Consider the following 17,743-nt stretch of genomic DNA (forward strand, 5'->3'; position numbering starts at 1 on the left):
GGTCATGCTGCAAAACTGTGCCCTGTGCCGCTTTTTTCCTGGTTGTTTTTTGGGGGGGATGGTTCAATGCGGGGGCAGTGAGGGGAGGAGCGGGCCTGACATAGGAGGGAGGGGGAAGCAATAGGCATGCTGTGGTGCAGGGGGAGGGGAGGAGCGGGTGTGGGCCTGATGGGGGTGAGGTGGGGAGTAACCCTGAGGGTGGGGGGGAGAAGCGGGCCCATCACGGCAGTGGGAGAGGAGCAGTGGGGCTGGCCTGACATGGTAGCGGCTGGGGGAAGGGAGGAGCGAGCCCCCTGCCCCTGTGGGGCTTGCTGTGGGCTCAGGCTTGCTGCCCTGCTTCCCTCCCCTGAGGCCTCCTTAGCCCAGCGGATGCAAGCTGGCACAACAGAGCAGAGTGGGACCGTGCGGGGAAGCTCCTTGCCATTGCGAGCTCCATGCTTCCCCGGCAAGGTGTCCCCTGCAGTGGTGAGGAGACACCTTACCAGCAGCGCAGAACTCACAGCGGCAAGGAGCTGCAGGGTGGGGATGTCCCAGGGAGGGCAACAGGGTGGGGAGCCCAAGACTGCAGGAGGCAGCCCGTGCCTGCGCCTACCCCATTCACAGATCTTAGGGCATGGATCCCCCCTGGCCCTCCCCCCAAGGTGCGTGCTGTGGTGGTGGGGTGGCCCCACCCCTTGCCCCCCCAGTTCTCTGCTGGGGGCCTGCAGCTTGTGATATGTATATGTCATCATGATGTCATATGATGGGCTTCTTTTTTTAAGTTAGGTATTTTTAAAATAAATTAGTAATTCACCATTTACATTATGAAGTTAATAGCTGTCTTCTGAAGTCAGGCACTCGCAGTTAAGAAATTCCAGAATTAATGCTGCTTGTGCAATCTTAATTTGATCCTCTTGTGCATATAGTTCTTAATTACAAGCTCTTGCACTGTTTATGTTTGTGTATATATGTGTGTGTGTGTGTGTATAGGTAGATATATTGCTCAATTGATATAGATATATCTGTATGAAATTGAGGTTTTAGAACAAAAAGTACGGGAATAAGTTGATATCCAAGAGTTTTGAAGAATCTTAAATATAAACTAGCTGAGTAGCTGGCAAAATGTATAATCTCATTAAAAACAGCTACTGTACCAGACCAAATGTACTTCCATTTGAAAAAGGCACTAGGGTTGATCTGGTGATTTTAGTTAGTAAGCTATGTATTTATACCAGGCAAATTAGCTGGAATGATAAGTTAAAGTAATAAAACCTCTGAGACATTACAATATTATAGTGTAACGAACATGATTCTGCAAAGAAAAAAGCATTTTTCTAAGGTATTAGAATAGATTGAATGTATCAATAAAGCACTGAATAAATTAGTGGTTGGCATGGCTTATTTAGACTTTCAACATGCCTTCTGAAACAATCACAAAGGGCAACTAAAAAAAAAAGCTAAAGCTTGGTCTGCAGTAAATACTTGACTCGGATATATAGGTCAGTAATGGAGTGGGGGGGGCAAGCAAACACACATCCATAATCAATGCATGTATGCCAGCAAAAATGCTAAAGTTTGTGTCATTGCATCTGGGAGAAAATCCTTTTTCCTGTTATAGTTGATTCTGTTGCAGGTTGGTTTAAGCTAACTGAAGGCAGGATAGATTTGCATCTTATAGATGCAGGTCTACCTAACTCCAGGAGGTAACAAGCTGATTTCACAGGGAGATCACATGGCCAGCCACGATATTCATGTGCTGATTGCAGTGTCCTCTTCCTCCCCCTTCCCCAACTCTGAGTGGCTTAAGGGGCCCCAGTGGTCTTGTCCCTCATTGCCGATTGGTCGTGAGGGCTATCCATCACATGGCTGTTTCCCTCACTGCTGATTGGTTGGGGGCTGTCCATCATGCAGCCCTACCCCCTGCTGCCAATTGGTGGGGAGGAGCATGGCTACATGACAGGCAGCCCTCTTAGCCAATCAGTGGTAAGGGATGGAGGTGACAACCATCTTGGGGTGCCCTTCGTACAGGAAGTCCCCATTAGAGGTGTGCCAACACATTGGTCCAATATTGGATTGGCACTGATGTAAAGAAAATTTACTATATCTGAAATTGGCCTTCTGAGGCTGATAATATGGCTAATAAATACCTGTGCATGCATGCAGCCAGAATCCAGCATGCAGGCAGCAAGGAGCAGAGGCCGGCAGTGTGCAGTTGGTAAATCTGTTGTGGTGAAAGGGGAGAGGAGAGGAAGGGGCATGAGGGGGGCAGATCTGTGCCCCCTGTGGTGAGGGAGGGAGTGGGGCTGGGGCTTGGGTAGGTGCTGCCCAGCTGGGGTGGGGCAGGGTGGGTGCAGGACGGAGCCTTGGCTTGTGTGGGGAGGGTAACTTCCACTTCTGTGTGCCGCTTGTCTGGCGGATTGTTCGGCAGCTTCTTCTGCTGCTCCTGCTGCTTGTCTGAGAGGGCATGGGGGGGCATGTGCCCCTGAATCTGCATGGAGCAGGCTGCAGCTGCAGGCTGGGGCCAGGGGCCACCTTGCACTGCACTTGGGGCAGGCAACGTGGGAGGGGACTATGGTGAGGCTACAGTGAATTTGGGGTGGCTGCAACCCCCCTCATAGTCCCCCTTCCAGCACTACTGCTGCCTACCCTGAGCACAGTGCTGTAGGCTGCCTGGCCTTCCCAGCGCAGATCTGGGGGCATGGCCCCCCCCGTGCCCTCCTGGATGAATAGTGGGAGTAATGGTGGGAGCCGCCCTCCTCCATCTCCCTGTGCCCCCTGGACTAGCTGCAGCTCTGTCTTGCGCCCACCTCAGCTGCACAGCACCTACCCCAGCCCCACTCCCTCTCTCACTGCAGGTCTGCCCCCCCATGCCCCTTCTCTCCCCAGTCTGTTTTCACCACAACAGACTTACCAGCTGCGCGCAGCTGTATCAGAAATCAGATCAGTATCAGCTGATATGCCTCCTTAAAAATTGGCTATTGGTATCGGCCCCAAAAATCTCTATCAGTGCACCCCTCGTCCCCACTCCCCTCCCCACCCTCCTCTGGCCCCCCAGTGGCCTGCACAGCTGGGCCACAGCACCATGAGGTCTTATCCTAGATTTTGAAGCAGGGTTAAAATTTTAACTTATTTATGAAGTTACAACCAGTGCCACCACAATAATCCCCAAACCTTGTTGATTTGGAAAAGTGGTTCTGTTTTGAGTTGATTCTTCCAGGAAAGTTTCCTAGTGCTTTATAAAGTCAGTATTTATTTAAAAATGCTAGTGAAATGGATATATCTTAAATCACAAGGGTGATGGTTTTTGCTTAACCACCTTGGCATGTGTGGATGACTGATCCCAGCTTCCATGGCAATTGAAACAAACTATACCCACACTTACTCTCAGGATAATTCATCTGGTATATCTTTGAGCTCTGGGCGCTTTTGCCACGTAATAGATTGGTGCATGTGCTTCTCAGAGATAGTACATCCACTTATCTTTTTACTGACTGTCAAATTACAGAAACCTTGTTTCCCAGCTGTTTCTTATTTTGTCCACATCCAATAAAAAGCCTGTTTTTTCCTTAGCTAAAATTAACACTTCCTTGTCAGTTTACTTGACCCAGCCACTCCCTGCGTACAGGGGTTTGACTAGATAGGCTGCATCCCTTTACTTGCAGACACTCTGGCTGTTTGATCCGCAGTCAGTTTGTCTCATGCAAGGCATAGGCTGCCTTTATCTATTGCAGGCTTCCAAAGTGTGAAAGTTCCTGCTTGAAAGTGTTCTTGAGGACCAGGGCTTCTGAGTCTTAGTAGATTGGTTTATGTATTTTTGGTATAGTCCATTTGAGTGACATGCAGTTATCTGCTGCTTACAATTGCTATTTGGGCACCTTTTGATTAGTAATGAAGTAAATCCATTTTGATTACTTTATATACGTATTCTTAAAAAATATTAATAATGGAACCTCCTACACTGTGCATACCAACAGACACTGTGTTTCTTGTCCCACCTGTTTCATTACTTCAAAAAAAAATAGGGTGTGATACGCATAAACTGCTCCATTTTCATTTTGAATCAAACCAGAAAAAGCTAGTTTATCTAACTCTTATGTTGTTATCTTCACTTGGGTAGCATGAGTGTTGGATGGTTGTAGTAAGTTTATCTGGAAAGGTTGTTATTGTCAGAGGGTCTAATATTATATTGTCACTTTGGTGTAATTTTCAGGCTTGAATAGCTAGTCCTTACCTTTTTTTTTCCTAAGAGGAAAATAAATTGACTTAAATTCAATATACTATATTGGGAGCTCTTCTGGACAGTTGTAAAAACATGGCTTCCCTTTGCTATACATGTATGTTAAAGATGCTGTGGTATTTCTGTCCAACAGTCTCTTCTTTCTTTATGTGTATTGCATACAATTTGTCAAGATGACTACAGTTTAGTTATACTGTATTTATTTATGTTTAGCGTTTTGAATTGCCTTGTTTATTTTGAGGAAATGTTTAAAACAGAATTCAGTGTCACATAACTAAGAAATTGAATAGCAACTGATTGTTGCATATTTTAACTTGCAAACATTAAGTTCCATTATTTAAATCTTGTGTGGTCCATAGATTTCCCAAACCTAGGACTTTCCCTTTTCTCCATCTCTATTAGGGAGTGGTGCATTCTTTCTGCACACTCTTAATTTAGCTGCTCCTTTCCACTCCAAATCTCTGATGAGATCTAAAGTGCTACTGCCCTCAGCTGGTGTCTAGGATTACATAAAACTTAACTATGTTTAATATTGCATACTATGCTAACATTTTTAAAATGTAAAAAAATATTTGATTGCTATACGGTCAGAATCCAATTGGATCAGTGAGGATGTAACATTACTGTCTGGGGCATTGACTGGCTGATGGTAACTAACAGAATCTTGACATTTTAGATCAGGCAAAAATAAGGTACCTTTCTGGATGGACAAAACATTGCAGCTTTTCTCACCTTGTGTGTTCATTTCTGTACATGTTTGTGAGATCCTTGAAATCTACTTGAGAACAGGTAGTGGTAGGTAAAAATCTCTCTAGCGTATGTATGCTGGCAAATACATTATGTTATTTTATGGCCTATTTGTTGTATAGAACAGTTTTTAATTGCTTATTTTCTTTTCAGAATATCTTCACAAATCATTCACTTGATGTAAATGTCAGATGGTTAGCTGTGCTGTACTTCAAAAATGGAATTGATCGCTATTGGAGACGTGTAGCGCCACAGTAAGTTTTGATGTTTTCTCTATTTATGTTTGTTGTATAGTAGATTTGTTGTAGTTATACAAACACAATTAAAAAAAATACATGACTTATAGGTAGGGACTTACCTAAATCACAGTTTTGGGGATTTTGCAGAAACCACGAGAAACAGCATTGTCTGTGTTTGCTGTGAAGTCCAGCATTGGCTATGATTTTCCTCAAAATCAACCCCCACAAAGAAAGTGGTAGTGATGTAGATTGAGTGAAGGTGCCCTCCACCAGTCAGTGGTGAGGGGTGGGGCTGCTGGGGCCTTTCCACCAATCATCAGCAAGGGGAGGGACTGCCAGGAAATGCTTGTTAACTTAGCTCTGTGCACTGGAAGCGGGCCACAATAAATCTGTTGTCTCACTGTTACTTGGGTAAGTCCCCACTTATAGGAGAGAAGCGGAATATGAAGTTGTAGTGTAGATTAGTTATGATTTTTAGCACTAATGGAGGAAATGAAAAAGGAAATTAGCTCTAATCAACCATTTTATTCGTGCTAGCACTTTCAGGTAACACGCTATGTATTGAATTGTAAGGACTGCAGTACACAGTATAAATATACTTACCAGGTTTTGAGGCAGTTTCATGGGCATGGAAGAGTTTGGTATTTAAAAGTCTTAGCAACAGAAGATTTTTGAAAACTGTAAGTCTTTTTTTGGATATTTTCATAGACATTAGGGCTGGAAGGGACCTTGCGAGATCCAGTCCCCTGCCCAAGGAGCAGGAAGTCAGTTGGAGTTAGATCACCCTAGCAAGATAATCATCCAAGCATTTCTTAAAGGTATCCAGAGTAGGTGCTCGCACCACTTCTGAGGGGAGTCTATTCCAGACTCTAGAGACTCGGGCAGTAAAGAAGTTTTTCCTTATGCCCAGTTTGAAATGGTCTTCCAGCAGTTTGTGACTTTTAGACCTTGTCTTGCCTTGGGGTGCCGAGGTGAACAGACATTCTCCCAGTTCCTGATGCACACCCCTTTCATATTTATAGGCTGCCACCCTGAGCCTTCTCTTCTCCAAGCTGAAGAGTCAACCTCCCTTCATAAGGCCTGTTCTCTTGACCTTTAATCACATGCATGGCTCTGTGGACTCTCTCAAGCTTCTCCACATCCTTTTGAAAGTGTGGAGCCCGGAATTGGATGCAGTACTCCAACTGTGGCCTGACCGAGGCAGAGTAAAGTGGGAGGATGACTTCTTGGGTCTTGCTTGAGATGTGCAGGTAGATGCAAGCCAGGGTTTTATTTACTTTGCCAGCTGTGGCATCGCTTTGGTGTCTCATTCATTTTGTGGTCAGTCATGACCCCCCAAGTCTCTTTCAGTCGTATTGCTAGTGAGTGTAGCCTATAGGTATGATGTGGGTACTTTCTTCTGAGGTGGAACACTTTGCATTTCTCTGTGTTGAAAGTCATCAGGTTTTGATCCACCCACCTTGCAAGCCTGTCCAGGTCAGCCTGAATTGCCAGCCTATCCTCTAGCTTGGCTGCACTTCTGCATAATTTGGTGCTGTCTGCAAACTTAGCCTATTTGCTTCTGACAGCCAGTGTGCTTTTGCAAGATATGTAGTCCTCTAAACCAAGTGAAATTTAGAGTTCATACTGAATGTATGTGCAAGAGACTTAGAAATAAATGTAGAACAGAAATATGCTTGGGAAAATTCTGAACTGTACCATTCTTTTTTTATCCTGATAATGGGGAGAATACCATATTTACTCAAACAGAAGACGACCCTGAATATATGACCCCCAATAATTAGATTTTATATATGGAAAATTTATAGATTTGTCATAATTTTCCAGGTATAGAATTTAATTATTGCAGGTTTGCCTTGAATTTGTCCTCCTCCCAGTGCTACAGCAGGGAAAATAGCAAAGGGGCTTCCTGATCCCCCGGATTTCTCTGCTTCCCTCCAACTTTTTCCACTGGCAGCCCCTCCCTCTCTCCTTATTGGTAGACCCTGTTTTCCTAGAGCATGTGGAAGTAAGGAGCAAATTTGAAAACAATGACCTTGAAATTAGATATGGCTGTAGCAATTTATGTATAGTACCCATGCACTTAGCTCATCTAGAGTCAATGCATATTAGCCTTTTTTGAACCTGCAGCAAGTTTTAGCATAGGTTCTCCATAAACACATTTTTAGCAGTACTTTCGCACTTACTTATATGTGGTATAAACTATGCATGGTATTAGTCCAAAGCAAAGGTTGATCATTTACCATATAGTTCATTGGACTGGGCCCCACCAGAGTCTACAGTATTTCATGTCATGGTGACACCAGAGCTCAGCACTGCTCAGTATTCCAGATTACCACCCCCCCCAAAGGATCTGTGTGCTAATTAGCCTCCACTTATGACTGGAACTGGGTGTTTTTGCCATAAGTCCTGGGATACTCCAAAAATCTATATACAGATGAGGTGCAGCAGCCTGGTCTGGCTTCACCTCATGGAGGGTAAGGACATACTAATCGTATGTTCCAGGTAGAGAGAGAGGGGATGACAGAAGGATTTGGGGTAACTTCTGGCGCCTTGTTTTGTGACGTTTGCCAGGTATTTAAGGCTGGTGAAGAAAAAGGAATGATTGGAAATGGGAAAGAAAGACTCGGTTCTGCTGTGAGAATGAAGGGGAAGTAAAATTTTATTCAGTGTCATTGCTCACCATGACTTGGAAAAGAGTTGGTGGTGAGGGGGACTGTGCTTAATGGTTATTCCTATATGACTTATTCAGATGGCCTGCACTAATGTATACTTGTAGCAGATTTTCATCAGTATGTTTACCCAGTGTGAGCGATGTGTTTTATAGTCATGCTCAGTGTTGGCTGTATTTAATCTTCATAGTTGGTTTCTATTGTGGAGTACGTACTGCTTTTGGCAGCAGTTTATTGATAGTATATTTAATGAGATTTTCTTTGTATGGGATTATAAGATGAGGGGCTTTATTCCCCATGCCAACTTGTAGCAGGAAAACCTCATCTTGTATTTGAGTAACTATGGTAAATGTATCTGGAAAGCTATAGGAAATTTAATGAAGGGTTCCCAAAGGATCTTAACTCTTAATCATTATTCTTGCCATATACCTAAACTTTTCCCAGAAGAGCTATTACAATGTATGAAAGGTCTCTAGCTGTGCAGCATGCTCGCTTTCTTTTAGAACTATTCACACCAGTGCAGAAGTTCTTTTACTTCATACTTCAGTATATCAAGAAGTAAGTGAGGGAGGCACAAAATGGTATAGGTCTAGATGAAGCTTGGGTGCTTTATAAGTCTCAGATATATTTATAGTACAGTATAGTTTGGAGGGGATGGCAAAGGCTACTAACATCTGTAGGCTAATATCAGGACTGGGTTATTTTGAACTAATTGGTGAAAAGTATAGCATTTTCATGTTGCTCTGTTTTTGCTTTTTAAGTCTAATATGTCTAGCAGAAAATACTTTTTGTAGGGGAAAACGTATGTTATTCTTCCCATCTAGGATCTAGTGATGGAGACCCACGACTACTTTCTAGATTATTTTATATTTTCATTGTGTTATTATTTGCATTGAAAACTTGCATCTCCTGGCAGACTTCAGTGCCATAGTTGGTATAGACAGTGCATCCTGGCCAGTTTGCCTGAGCTCACATAGTACCGGAAATATGAATGAAAATGGACATAGGCTGTTGGAGTTTTGCTCCTTTCATAGTTTGTGCATCACCAACTTGTTTTTTCAAATGAAACTCTGCCATAAAATATCACAAAGGCACCAAAGAACTGGCCACTGGCACTGGTTGGAACTTATTATCACTAGGCAGTCCAATCTCAGTAACGTCTGCCTTATTTGTAGGTATTGTAGTGCTGATTGCAATACTGATCATTTGCTTGTGGGTCACTAAGTTCAAACTGAAACCCAAGAAGATCTGCTCTAAGTATCAGTGTTTGCCACTCATTAACATCACCAATTCATCTGATTATCAAAAAACCTTGCAGTTTATGGAGGCTCTTGAGACTGCTTCCAAGCTGTCTTTGTGTGAGAATGCAGAAGAGAAGTAGGGAAGCTTCAAAAAATGATCGGAGTCACTGCTGACTCTGTATGCAGCGAGCAAGTTAGAAGAAACCCACTTTGTTTTTGAGGCGCATTCATAGGGATTGATTCTATTCATGAGGGTCAACAAACTTCTGCATTAAATCAGAAGAAGAATGCCTCAGACCGAACTTTGAAGGAACTGAAGAAAGCAAGGAGTGTTGTCCAGCAAATCTCAAGATGTTGCACCAACGATTATTGGGGAAGACTGTGCAAGAAAATTCACTTGCCACTGGGATCATCAGAGGCTTGTACACGATGGAATCAAGAAGGCAGTTGGTTCAGCTGCAAAGAAGTTGCAGGCAGTTGGTTCCATTTAGGACAGCATGAGGAGAAGTCATAACAGATTAAAAGCAACAGATAGAAAGATGGGTAGAACATTATCTTGAACTCTGTTCAAGGGAAAGTGATGTTGCTGACACAGACCTTGATTTCGCATGAATGCCACCTTGTTGAGGGGTCCTGCCAAGGGCCAGATTATCTATGGACCTTACTTAAGTCCTCAACTGTGGAAGTGATCAAGTGTGGGAAACCTGTGCTTCTTCCACACCTTTGTGAGCTTCTTAGTCATTGGTGAACAATAGGGACAGTGCCACAAGATATGCGTGATGCCAAAACAGTCACTTTGTCCAAGAATAAAGAATTTTCTACTGGATGTAATGTTTTATAGCTACTCATAGCTTTAGGTATGTCACTATCTGCATAAAAATTCAATAATTCGTTTTTCTGCTGCTTCAGGTCATACACAGTGGAACTACCAATGTCATATTCTTTTCATAGCCTCTTCACTGAAGTGCCTTTTTAAAGCTTTTTTAGTAAGTCAACTTTTTTTACAGTCATGAGAATTTTGTGTCTACACTTCATAGCACCATACAAGGTGGTGTTTGCTGTTCTCTTTGAAGCTATTTCATGGTAAAATTTAACAAATACCTACAGTACTGTATTACAATACTGAAAAGTGTACCAGGTGGGGATGGAGCACTGCCACCCTGCGCCACTGCCTCCCAGGAGAGGAGTGGGTCGAGGGCAGCAGTGCCCCTCTGGGCTGCGCAGGTGCTGCCTGGCCGGCTGACTGCAAAAAGAAAAGCTTTCATGAGGTGGCTGCTGCCATCATATGCCACCCCTCATCGCCACTCCACGTGTGGGTGCTGCTCCGGGACCAGCTATTGCTACTCTTTCTCCCCCTTCCCCCCAGTCCTCCCTCTGCTCCGCAATTGCCTGCTGCTTCCCCCCGAAGCCCCCACAGACATGGAGTGGGAAGCTTGCATGCGGCGGCTGCCGCTGCCATTCACCACCTGATGCCGCCACTCTGCATACATGTGCTGCTCTGGGATCAGGCATCACGACTCCCCAATGTAGTGTATTTTTATAAAGAGCTGGATTTTTGGGAATTCCGGAATTTTGAAAACTGCATTTATGAGGTTATACCGTAATTGTTTGAGGGCATCTGTTATAGAATATCAGCCGTCAGAAATGGTTTGGTGTTCATCATTTCTCTGAGAACTAGTCCTTTTGAATTTTTCTGGAATGTTATATTATTGATAGTACATTGTTGATTACAGGCTTTGAGTTATCTACAGGCTGTGAATGAAGTGCATAATGCTTGCCATGAGGAGCTTTAAGAGGTCTTCAGGACCAGTTTTAAAACCTTTTTTGTATGGCAAAGAAGACTATGATACATTAGTTACTATACCTGCCATTTGGATGTAATCTAATTGCATACTTCTGGAAACCTGCAGTAACTACCAATTATTACTCCCCCAAAATAATTTTGATGAATTAACTCTTGGGTCTGTGTGCAGGCCTCTACAGAGCTCTAGAGTTTTGCAAGTCCCTGTTCCATCGATTCTAGCAGGAATACTTTATTTTGGTTCAATCAGGAGTACTCGTGGTAACCTGAGTTCATTTCTCATCTACAACTGCTGAAACAGGAAAAAAAAATACAAAATGACATAATCATCAATGTCCTGAAGAGGCCAGCAACTGAATAGTATTTCATGAAAATATATACTGTCACAGAACAACCAGTACAGATAACGTTAGCAGTTTCTTAAGGATTGTCTGGGAACCTTTTGAGAAGACTAGTAGCGGACATCACTGGAGCTTTTTATCTTAAACAAATGTTAGAGACCTTAAGGAGTAGCTTTTTTCTACCATCTTACGGTATCCATCAACCATGAGATGAGGTTGGAGTTGCAGAGAATGAGAGATCTTCCACAGGGAAGACCAGTATCCTTTATGTATAGCTGCAGGGTTTTCTGGGAACTAAGGGAAGTGGCTCAAGCCACTCTATTAGCTACTGTCTAGTTAAAAGTATAGTTGGGATTTATTCTCCTTTCAGCTTCTTCCATCCCAGATGTGAGAGGTCTGGAACACAGCAGAATGTAATGTATATTCACACCAGGCCTAACTAATACATCTTCACTTCTAGTCGCTGATATGAGCAATACCAGCTTACTCACTAGACCGGGTAAATGACTTTCTCTAAACCATATTGCAATACTTGTCTATATCTGAACTAAATTGCAGTGATTGGGAGTAGATACAAGGATGCTTGAATTACACTGAAAGTATAGTAATCCAGCCACTTAATAAATATATACACTTGTATGTTTAGTTGGTAGGACATTCTTTGTTTTGTTCCACAAGAGACAGTAGTTTCCTCTTTACCTTTTATTTGCTCATATTGATAGTATTTAGTACTGTCCTCACTTCTCTTCCTGAGAGAAAACATAAGCTCTTCAGGAGCATAGTTTTGGGGTGGTGTGTGTGGAGACATGGTGGTAAAGGTCACTTTCAGTCATCTTCAGGTGTTCTACTTGTTTCACAGGCTCAGAACTAAATACTATGGACTTTTCTCCCCGGATCCCCAGTAAGTCCCCATTGAAGAACCTGCAAAAGGACAGGAATTCTTGTCCAGACTGTTATGGAAACACTGCAAGTCACTGCAGTGGGACAGGCCTTGGAATCTGGCGCTTATCTCTAGGATATTATTATTTATTTACCACTCTATCAGCAGTATTTAATGGTGATATATTTTGGTGATTTTATAGGTCCATTTTGTTTTTCTCTATCCAGTGGTTTCAGGTTCAAGTTCTTTAAAAAAAATCTTTTCAGAGCCATTTTAGAGCCTGTATTCATTGAACGGTGTTTTTCCTTCCATTTGGGGTTTTGTTGACCTTTGGTTCTTGTGGATTTGGTGCACCTTAATTAGGTTATTGTGACAGAGCCCCCCTCCCCACCTACAGTTGTTTTCTATTTTGCTGTAGGAGTGGATGGGCATCTAACTTCCAGTAGATGTCACTGTTGCATCATGTGAGATACTTATTAGTTCCAGAAAAAATGTCTCAACACATAATTATTAACAAACTTTTTTGGTTTTATTGTCCTTCCTGTGTTGTGAACCTGACAGCTGCTGATACCACCTTAATTTAAACATTTTGGATACCCCTCAAATATATTCCATGTGCCCAAGGTATTTTATTTATTTTTAACCAATTTATTACATCTTTTTATGTTTGGATAGTCTTGAATAGTCTCTCTTCTCCTACTTGATCCATTGGTAAAAGCATAAGACTGCTTATTTTCACAGTGAATATATTTAAATGCTTGGTGATTTGGGTACGTGTTACTAAAAGATATTACTATAGTGTGATTGAGTGAAAAGGGAATCTGAGTTTTGAAGAGAGCTTTAGTTAAGTTAAAAAAATATATAAATGAAAAGGTATGCACAAAGGTTTCACTGCACAGATTGGTGTGCGCTTTCTGTTTTCCTGGAAGTTATCCTAATTTTTATAGGTTACTTTAAAATCAGGGTTGGATTTCTTAATGGTAAAATAGTAGCTTATAAACTTCTGAGCAACACGTTCTAAGATCTGTGAAAGTGTTCATATTTTAAGCCATACTGGTTGCATATATTCCTAACCAAATTAAATTCCTGTGTTGTATAACTTTTTTTTCTTTTTATCTAGTTACTTCATCTAGTTACTTCAGATCAATGACTGGAGCTTTGTTTATTTAACTGTATTTGAAAATTTACTTATTTATTGTAATGTAATGAGTTAGGAATGGGTGGGAGGGAGGGGGAGTATATATAGTATAGATCAGTGATTCTCAACCAGTGTGCCATAATTATGGACTGTTAAATCATGAAATGGGATTCAGGACTAGTGTATAAAAGGTTGACATGACAGCTCATATGATCAATGACAGAAGGGCTTTATGTACTACAACTATTCACTATTAAATGACCCTAAAGCAAAACAAAGTCCAATATATTTAGCTATAAAAGTGATAGTATCTCAACAATACAGGCAAAGAGGCAGTCTCAGTCTGTCAGCTTGTCAAGGTGTGGATTTATTCACCAGAAGATCAAATGGGCACAGTAGCAGTTCTTGTAAGAATAATTTCTCCTTCTTGAAGTGTCCCATTAGCTGCTTCATTCCCCTTTTATAGCCTTTAGCTCAGCATCTTCAAAGCATTGTAAATCAAGAGAGTAACCCAAACAATAATTAACAGGAAAATCCTGTTAAACAAACTGTTCATTATTGGTTATCAGAAAGTCCCAATTTTGATTGAATTACCTTCCTCCAGAACAGGAGGTTATCAATTTCTACTAAGTCGGACCTAGAGGTGCACAAGCACATTGGATCGGCACTGACATAAAGAAAATTTACTATATCATAAATCGGCCATATCAGGACGATTAATTTGGCTGATAAATGGCCCTTGCGTGCACTCAGCTGCAGCATGGCACAGTATAGACAGTGGTGAGCACAGCTTATCTTGGAGAGCTGCCTCCAGCTGGTAAGTCTGGTGTGGTGGAGTGGGAGGGGGCAAGGGAAGGAGCTGGGGGGGCTGATCAAGGTCCCCATGGTGAGGGGGTGTGGGGCTGGGATTGGGGCAGGGGCGGGTACAAGCGCTGCCCAGCTGGGGCACAGATGGTGCAGCATGGATGGAGCCATAGCTTGTCTGGAGGGCATGGTGGGGGGAGCGGCTTCTTTTGCTTTGCACTGCTTAGCTGGATGCTACTGGTCTGTTAGCTTGTCTGGGACTCACCTGCTCATTCAGTGGTACCTGCCGCTTGTGTGGGGGTGATGGGCCGAGGTGTTTCACCTCAGATCTGTTCTCGGCATCAGCACGGGGTACCGGGGCTGCACCAAGCTCTTCCTGGTGGGGCAGGGCTGCAGCCACAAATTTGCCATAGCCCTTTCACAGCACAGTCCCACCCTGCCAGGAAGAGCTTGGCACAGTCCTGGCTCCAGACCACCCTGTGCAGAACCTGGGGCACAGGCCCCCCCCGCCCTGCCCAGCCCTCCTGGACAAGCTGGCGAGCGCTGGACGAGGTGCCGAACCAGCAGCTCTGGCCGAGTGGCCAAAGCTGCCCCCCCCCCCCCCGCGCCCTCCAGACAAGCTGAAGTTTCATGATGTGCCCGTTCTGCCCTGGCTGGGCAGCGCTTGTTCCTGTCCCAGCCCCATGCCCCCCCAGGGGCGCCTTGATCTGCCCCCCCAGCACCTTTCCTCCCCCCTCCCTTCGACCCCACCAGACTTACCAGCTGGAGGTAGATTTCCATGCTGTCAGGCTGGGTATTGAAAATTGGATCAGTATTGGCTGATATACCTCCTTAAAAATTGGCTGTTGGTATCAGCCGCAGAAATCTCTGTTGGTGTACCCCTAGTTGGAACATATCAAGAAACTGATTAACAACTAGGAAAAACACAAAGTTTTTGATGGAGTCCTCTTTGGAAGATCAAGCAAACCACTGAGGCAAAACAGAAGTAAATGAAGTAAACCAAAAGTACCTATCAAAACCCATATGGAGAATGTCACTTCCTGCACATAAACATGAGTTAATTTTGAAGAAATATTTACTATACTAATTAATCAAGGATAGATATTTCACACAGTTACATACCAGGCACATAGAAGCCTGCCTAAAATCATCATAGTATAGTAAACTGGAAGTGTGATGCCTCATGATTTCTTTTTAGAAGGTTGAGCTGCAGACATACTTCCTCTTGCACCATGCATTTGTCATCAATATTTTGTATTTTAACTTTTGTGAGTAGGCCCAGCTCAGCTTGATCTTCAGTCATCATCAGGACCTACTCAGATTGTGATTGCATGGATTTCAGAGAGATCACCAAATTGAGTGATGTCCACAAAATCCGTGGTGGTAGTGAGGATGTGGAGGATGATTCACCCCCCTACCCTCCCCTGGAAAAAAAACAAACAACTTACTAAAAATAAAATGCTGGCTTCCTAGTGGGAGCCAACAGTCCTCCTGGCTGTGCAGCCTGGCCCGAAGGGGGCTACCATCACAAAAGCAAGCCGGTAAGATGGTTGCTGCCCCTGCCCTATGCCACTGAGAAGGCTACCTGATGTGTGGCCCTGCCCCCTCCACTAATCAGTGGCAAGGTATGAGGTTGCATGATAGACAGCCCATAGCCAATGAATGAAGAGGTTGTTGGATGGACAACCTTTTCCACCAGTTAGTGGCAATGGGGGGACAGACACTGGGGTCCCTCACCAAATCTGAGGCATTGGGGTCTCTGCCGTGATAAGCTTGTGAAAATGGCAGCCAGCCCCAAAATCTGTCTGTGAAATTGGTCAGCTGCTTCCTTGAGTTGGGTAGACTCTTAGCCATGGCACACTAGGGGCGTTTTCCCTAGTGGGGATGAGTACCTCCTGCACGAGTTGTAGGTCCTGTATGCACATCAGGAACCTTTGTGAGTGGCTAGACCTGGCCAACTGCTCCTCCCAGTTGATGTCAGGGTAATTCATATCACCTCTGACCACAACATCCTTTGCATGCATGCACGGCCTCCCCGATGCCAGGTGCCAGACAGTATTAGAACTGCTAGGTGTGCAAACTATATTCACAAGATTAAACCAAGAAATTTCAAATAGCAATCTATAGTGTTAAAAACATTCTGATCTGTTGTAGTCTTTCTGAGTTCTTTGCAACAGAAGAATAGCTCTATTACTTTTCTGTAGTCAGAAAATGAGTGAAAACTAAGAGCTGGCATTTTTCCAGGGATGCCTTGAGTCTAAAAAGATGTAGATGGAGAAGGAAGCACTAGAAAAAGCTCTATAAATGTTTGAGCTAAGAGCAGATATCACTCTTTCTTTTACTAAATTAGATGTTCAGTGCTTGTCTAACTTAGGATAACAGACGTCTTCTTAAGATATTTTAAGTGACATTTCAAATCCTGATATAGAAAGGGAAAGTTGTAGTATTAGCTGGCAGAAACTTGGACGCTTTTCTGATTAGAGTCTGCTAGGTTTCTCTTTGTTGCTAGGGAAAGTTTCTGTAGCAGCTGAGTCTGCAGCTGTCAGCAAACTGGGGAGCGTCAATATTACTTCATGTCTGGAAGGTCCTCTCAGCAACCATAAAGGCTAAAAATATTTTGTAGGTGAAGGCTTACATTATGCTGAAACTTATAGTTTAGGTACTTTTACTTGCCAGACAGCTTTCTAACTGCCAATAGAAAATGCACAAATACATTTTTTCAGGTCCTGTATCATCTATAAATCCTGAGGAAATGCTAAAAATCTTACTTTGAATGTAAAGCTTTCCACTGTTTAATAAAGCTTTATTTGGATATTTCAAAATAAGATATAGTGAAAGTCACATGTAGCAAAATGCCTACATTATATAGGAACCTGTGGGCTCTTCTCAAAAAAGAGCTTATGTAAAATTAAGGTTAAAGAAAGGCTTGCAACTGCATTTTAATGAAAATTGACTGTATATCTTGGAATTTACCCTCCCATGTTTTTTCTGATTTATGATTACTATCTACATCAAGAATTTTAAACAAATGCACTCTTTCCCCCTAATTTTAGTTATATTCCTTCCCTATAAGTAAACATTGGAAAAATTGTTACTGCTGTAGTCATAATAATCCTAAAGTAATGATAACAGTTCCTGCCTCAGATAGCTTGTGAATATAGTTCAACGTGAGGACCAACAGATACAAAGGAAATGAGAAAACAATGCGGTGATATTGAAAGCATTGCTGCCATGATAAACAGTGCCCATCAATAGTCTAACCATTGTCAAGTTTTTTGTAGGCATCAGGGTAAAGGAAAAGCTGAAAAACAGGAATAGGAAAATGCTTCTGAAATTAGCAAAAATTGTTGCTTCACACTCAAGAAATTGTCCACACGCCCATTCTCTCTTCTTCTCAATCAGAGACTTTTCCCATAACACAATCTGTAGACTGCTCTGGTCCCACCTTTGTTCATCCTTTGCACTAAGGGATGGAATTCCACATCAGGAGGAAGAGCTGAATCTGGAATTCTCCAGGCAGCTGGGGGAGGCCGTGCATGCATGCAAAGGATGTTGTGGTCAGAGGTGATATGAATTACCCTGACATCAACTGGGAGGAGCAGTTGGCCAGGTCTAGCCACTCACGAAGGTTCCTGATGTGCATACAGGACCTACAACTCGTGCA

The 17,743-nt window shown here is 43.0% G+C and overlaps 1 protein-coding gene across 1 annotated transcript in view; it reads left to right on the plus strand.

Annotated features, from left to right (window-relative positions):
* Positions 1-17,743, plus strand: part of IPO11 (importin 11) — a 280,310-nt gene that overhangs the window by 24,576 nt on the left and 237,991 nt on the right. The window contains exon 3 of the mRNA XM_019532129.1: positions 5,117-5,217. Within this exon, the coding sequence (XP_019387674.1) occupies positions 5,117-5,217 (101 nt within the window). The remainder of the gene's footprint in view (positions 1-5,116; positions 5,218-17,743) is intronic.

The sequence above is a fragment of the Crocodylus porosus genome, unplaced genomic scaffold (genome assembly GCF_001723895.1).
Source record: "Crocodylus porosus isolate Cpor-Errol unplaced genomic scaffold, CroPor_comp1, whole genome shotgun sequence".
Lineage (NCBI taxonomy): Eukaryota > Metazoa > Chordata > Crocodylia > Crocodylidae > Crocodylus > Crocodylus porosus.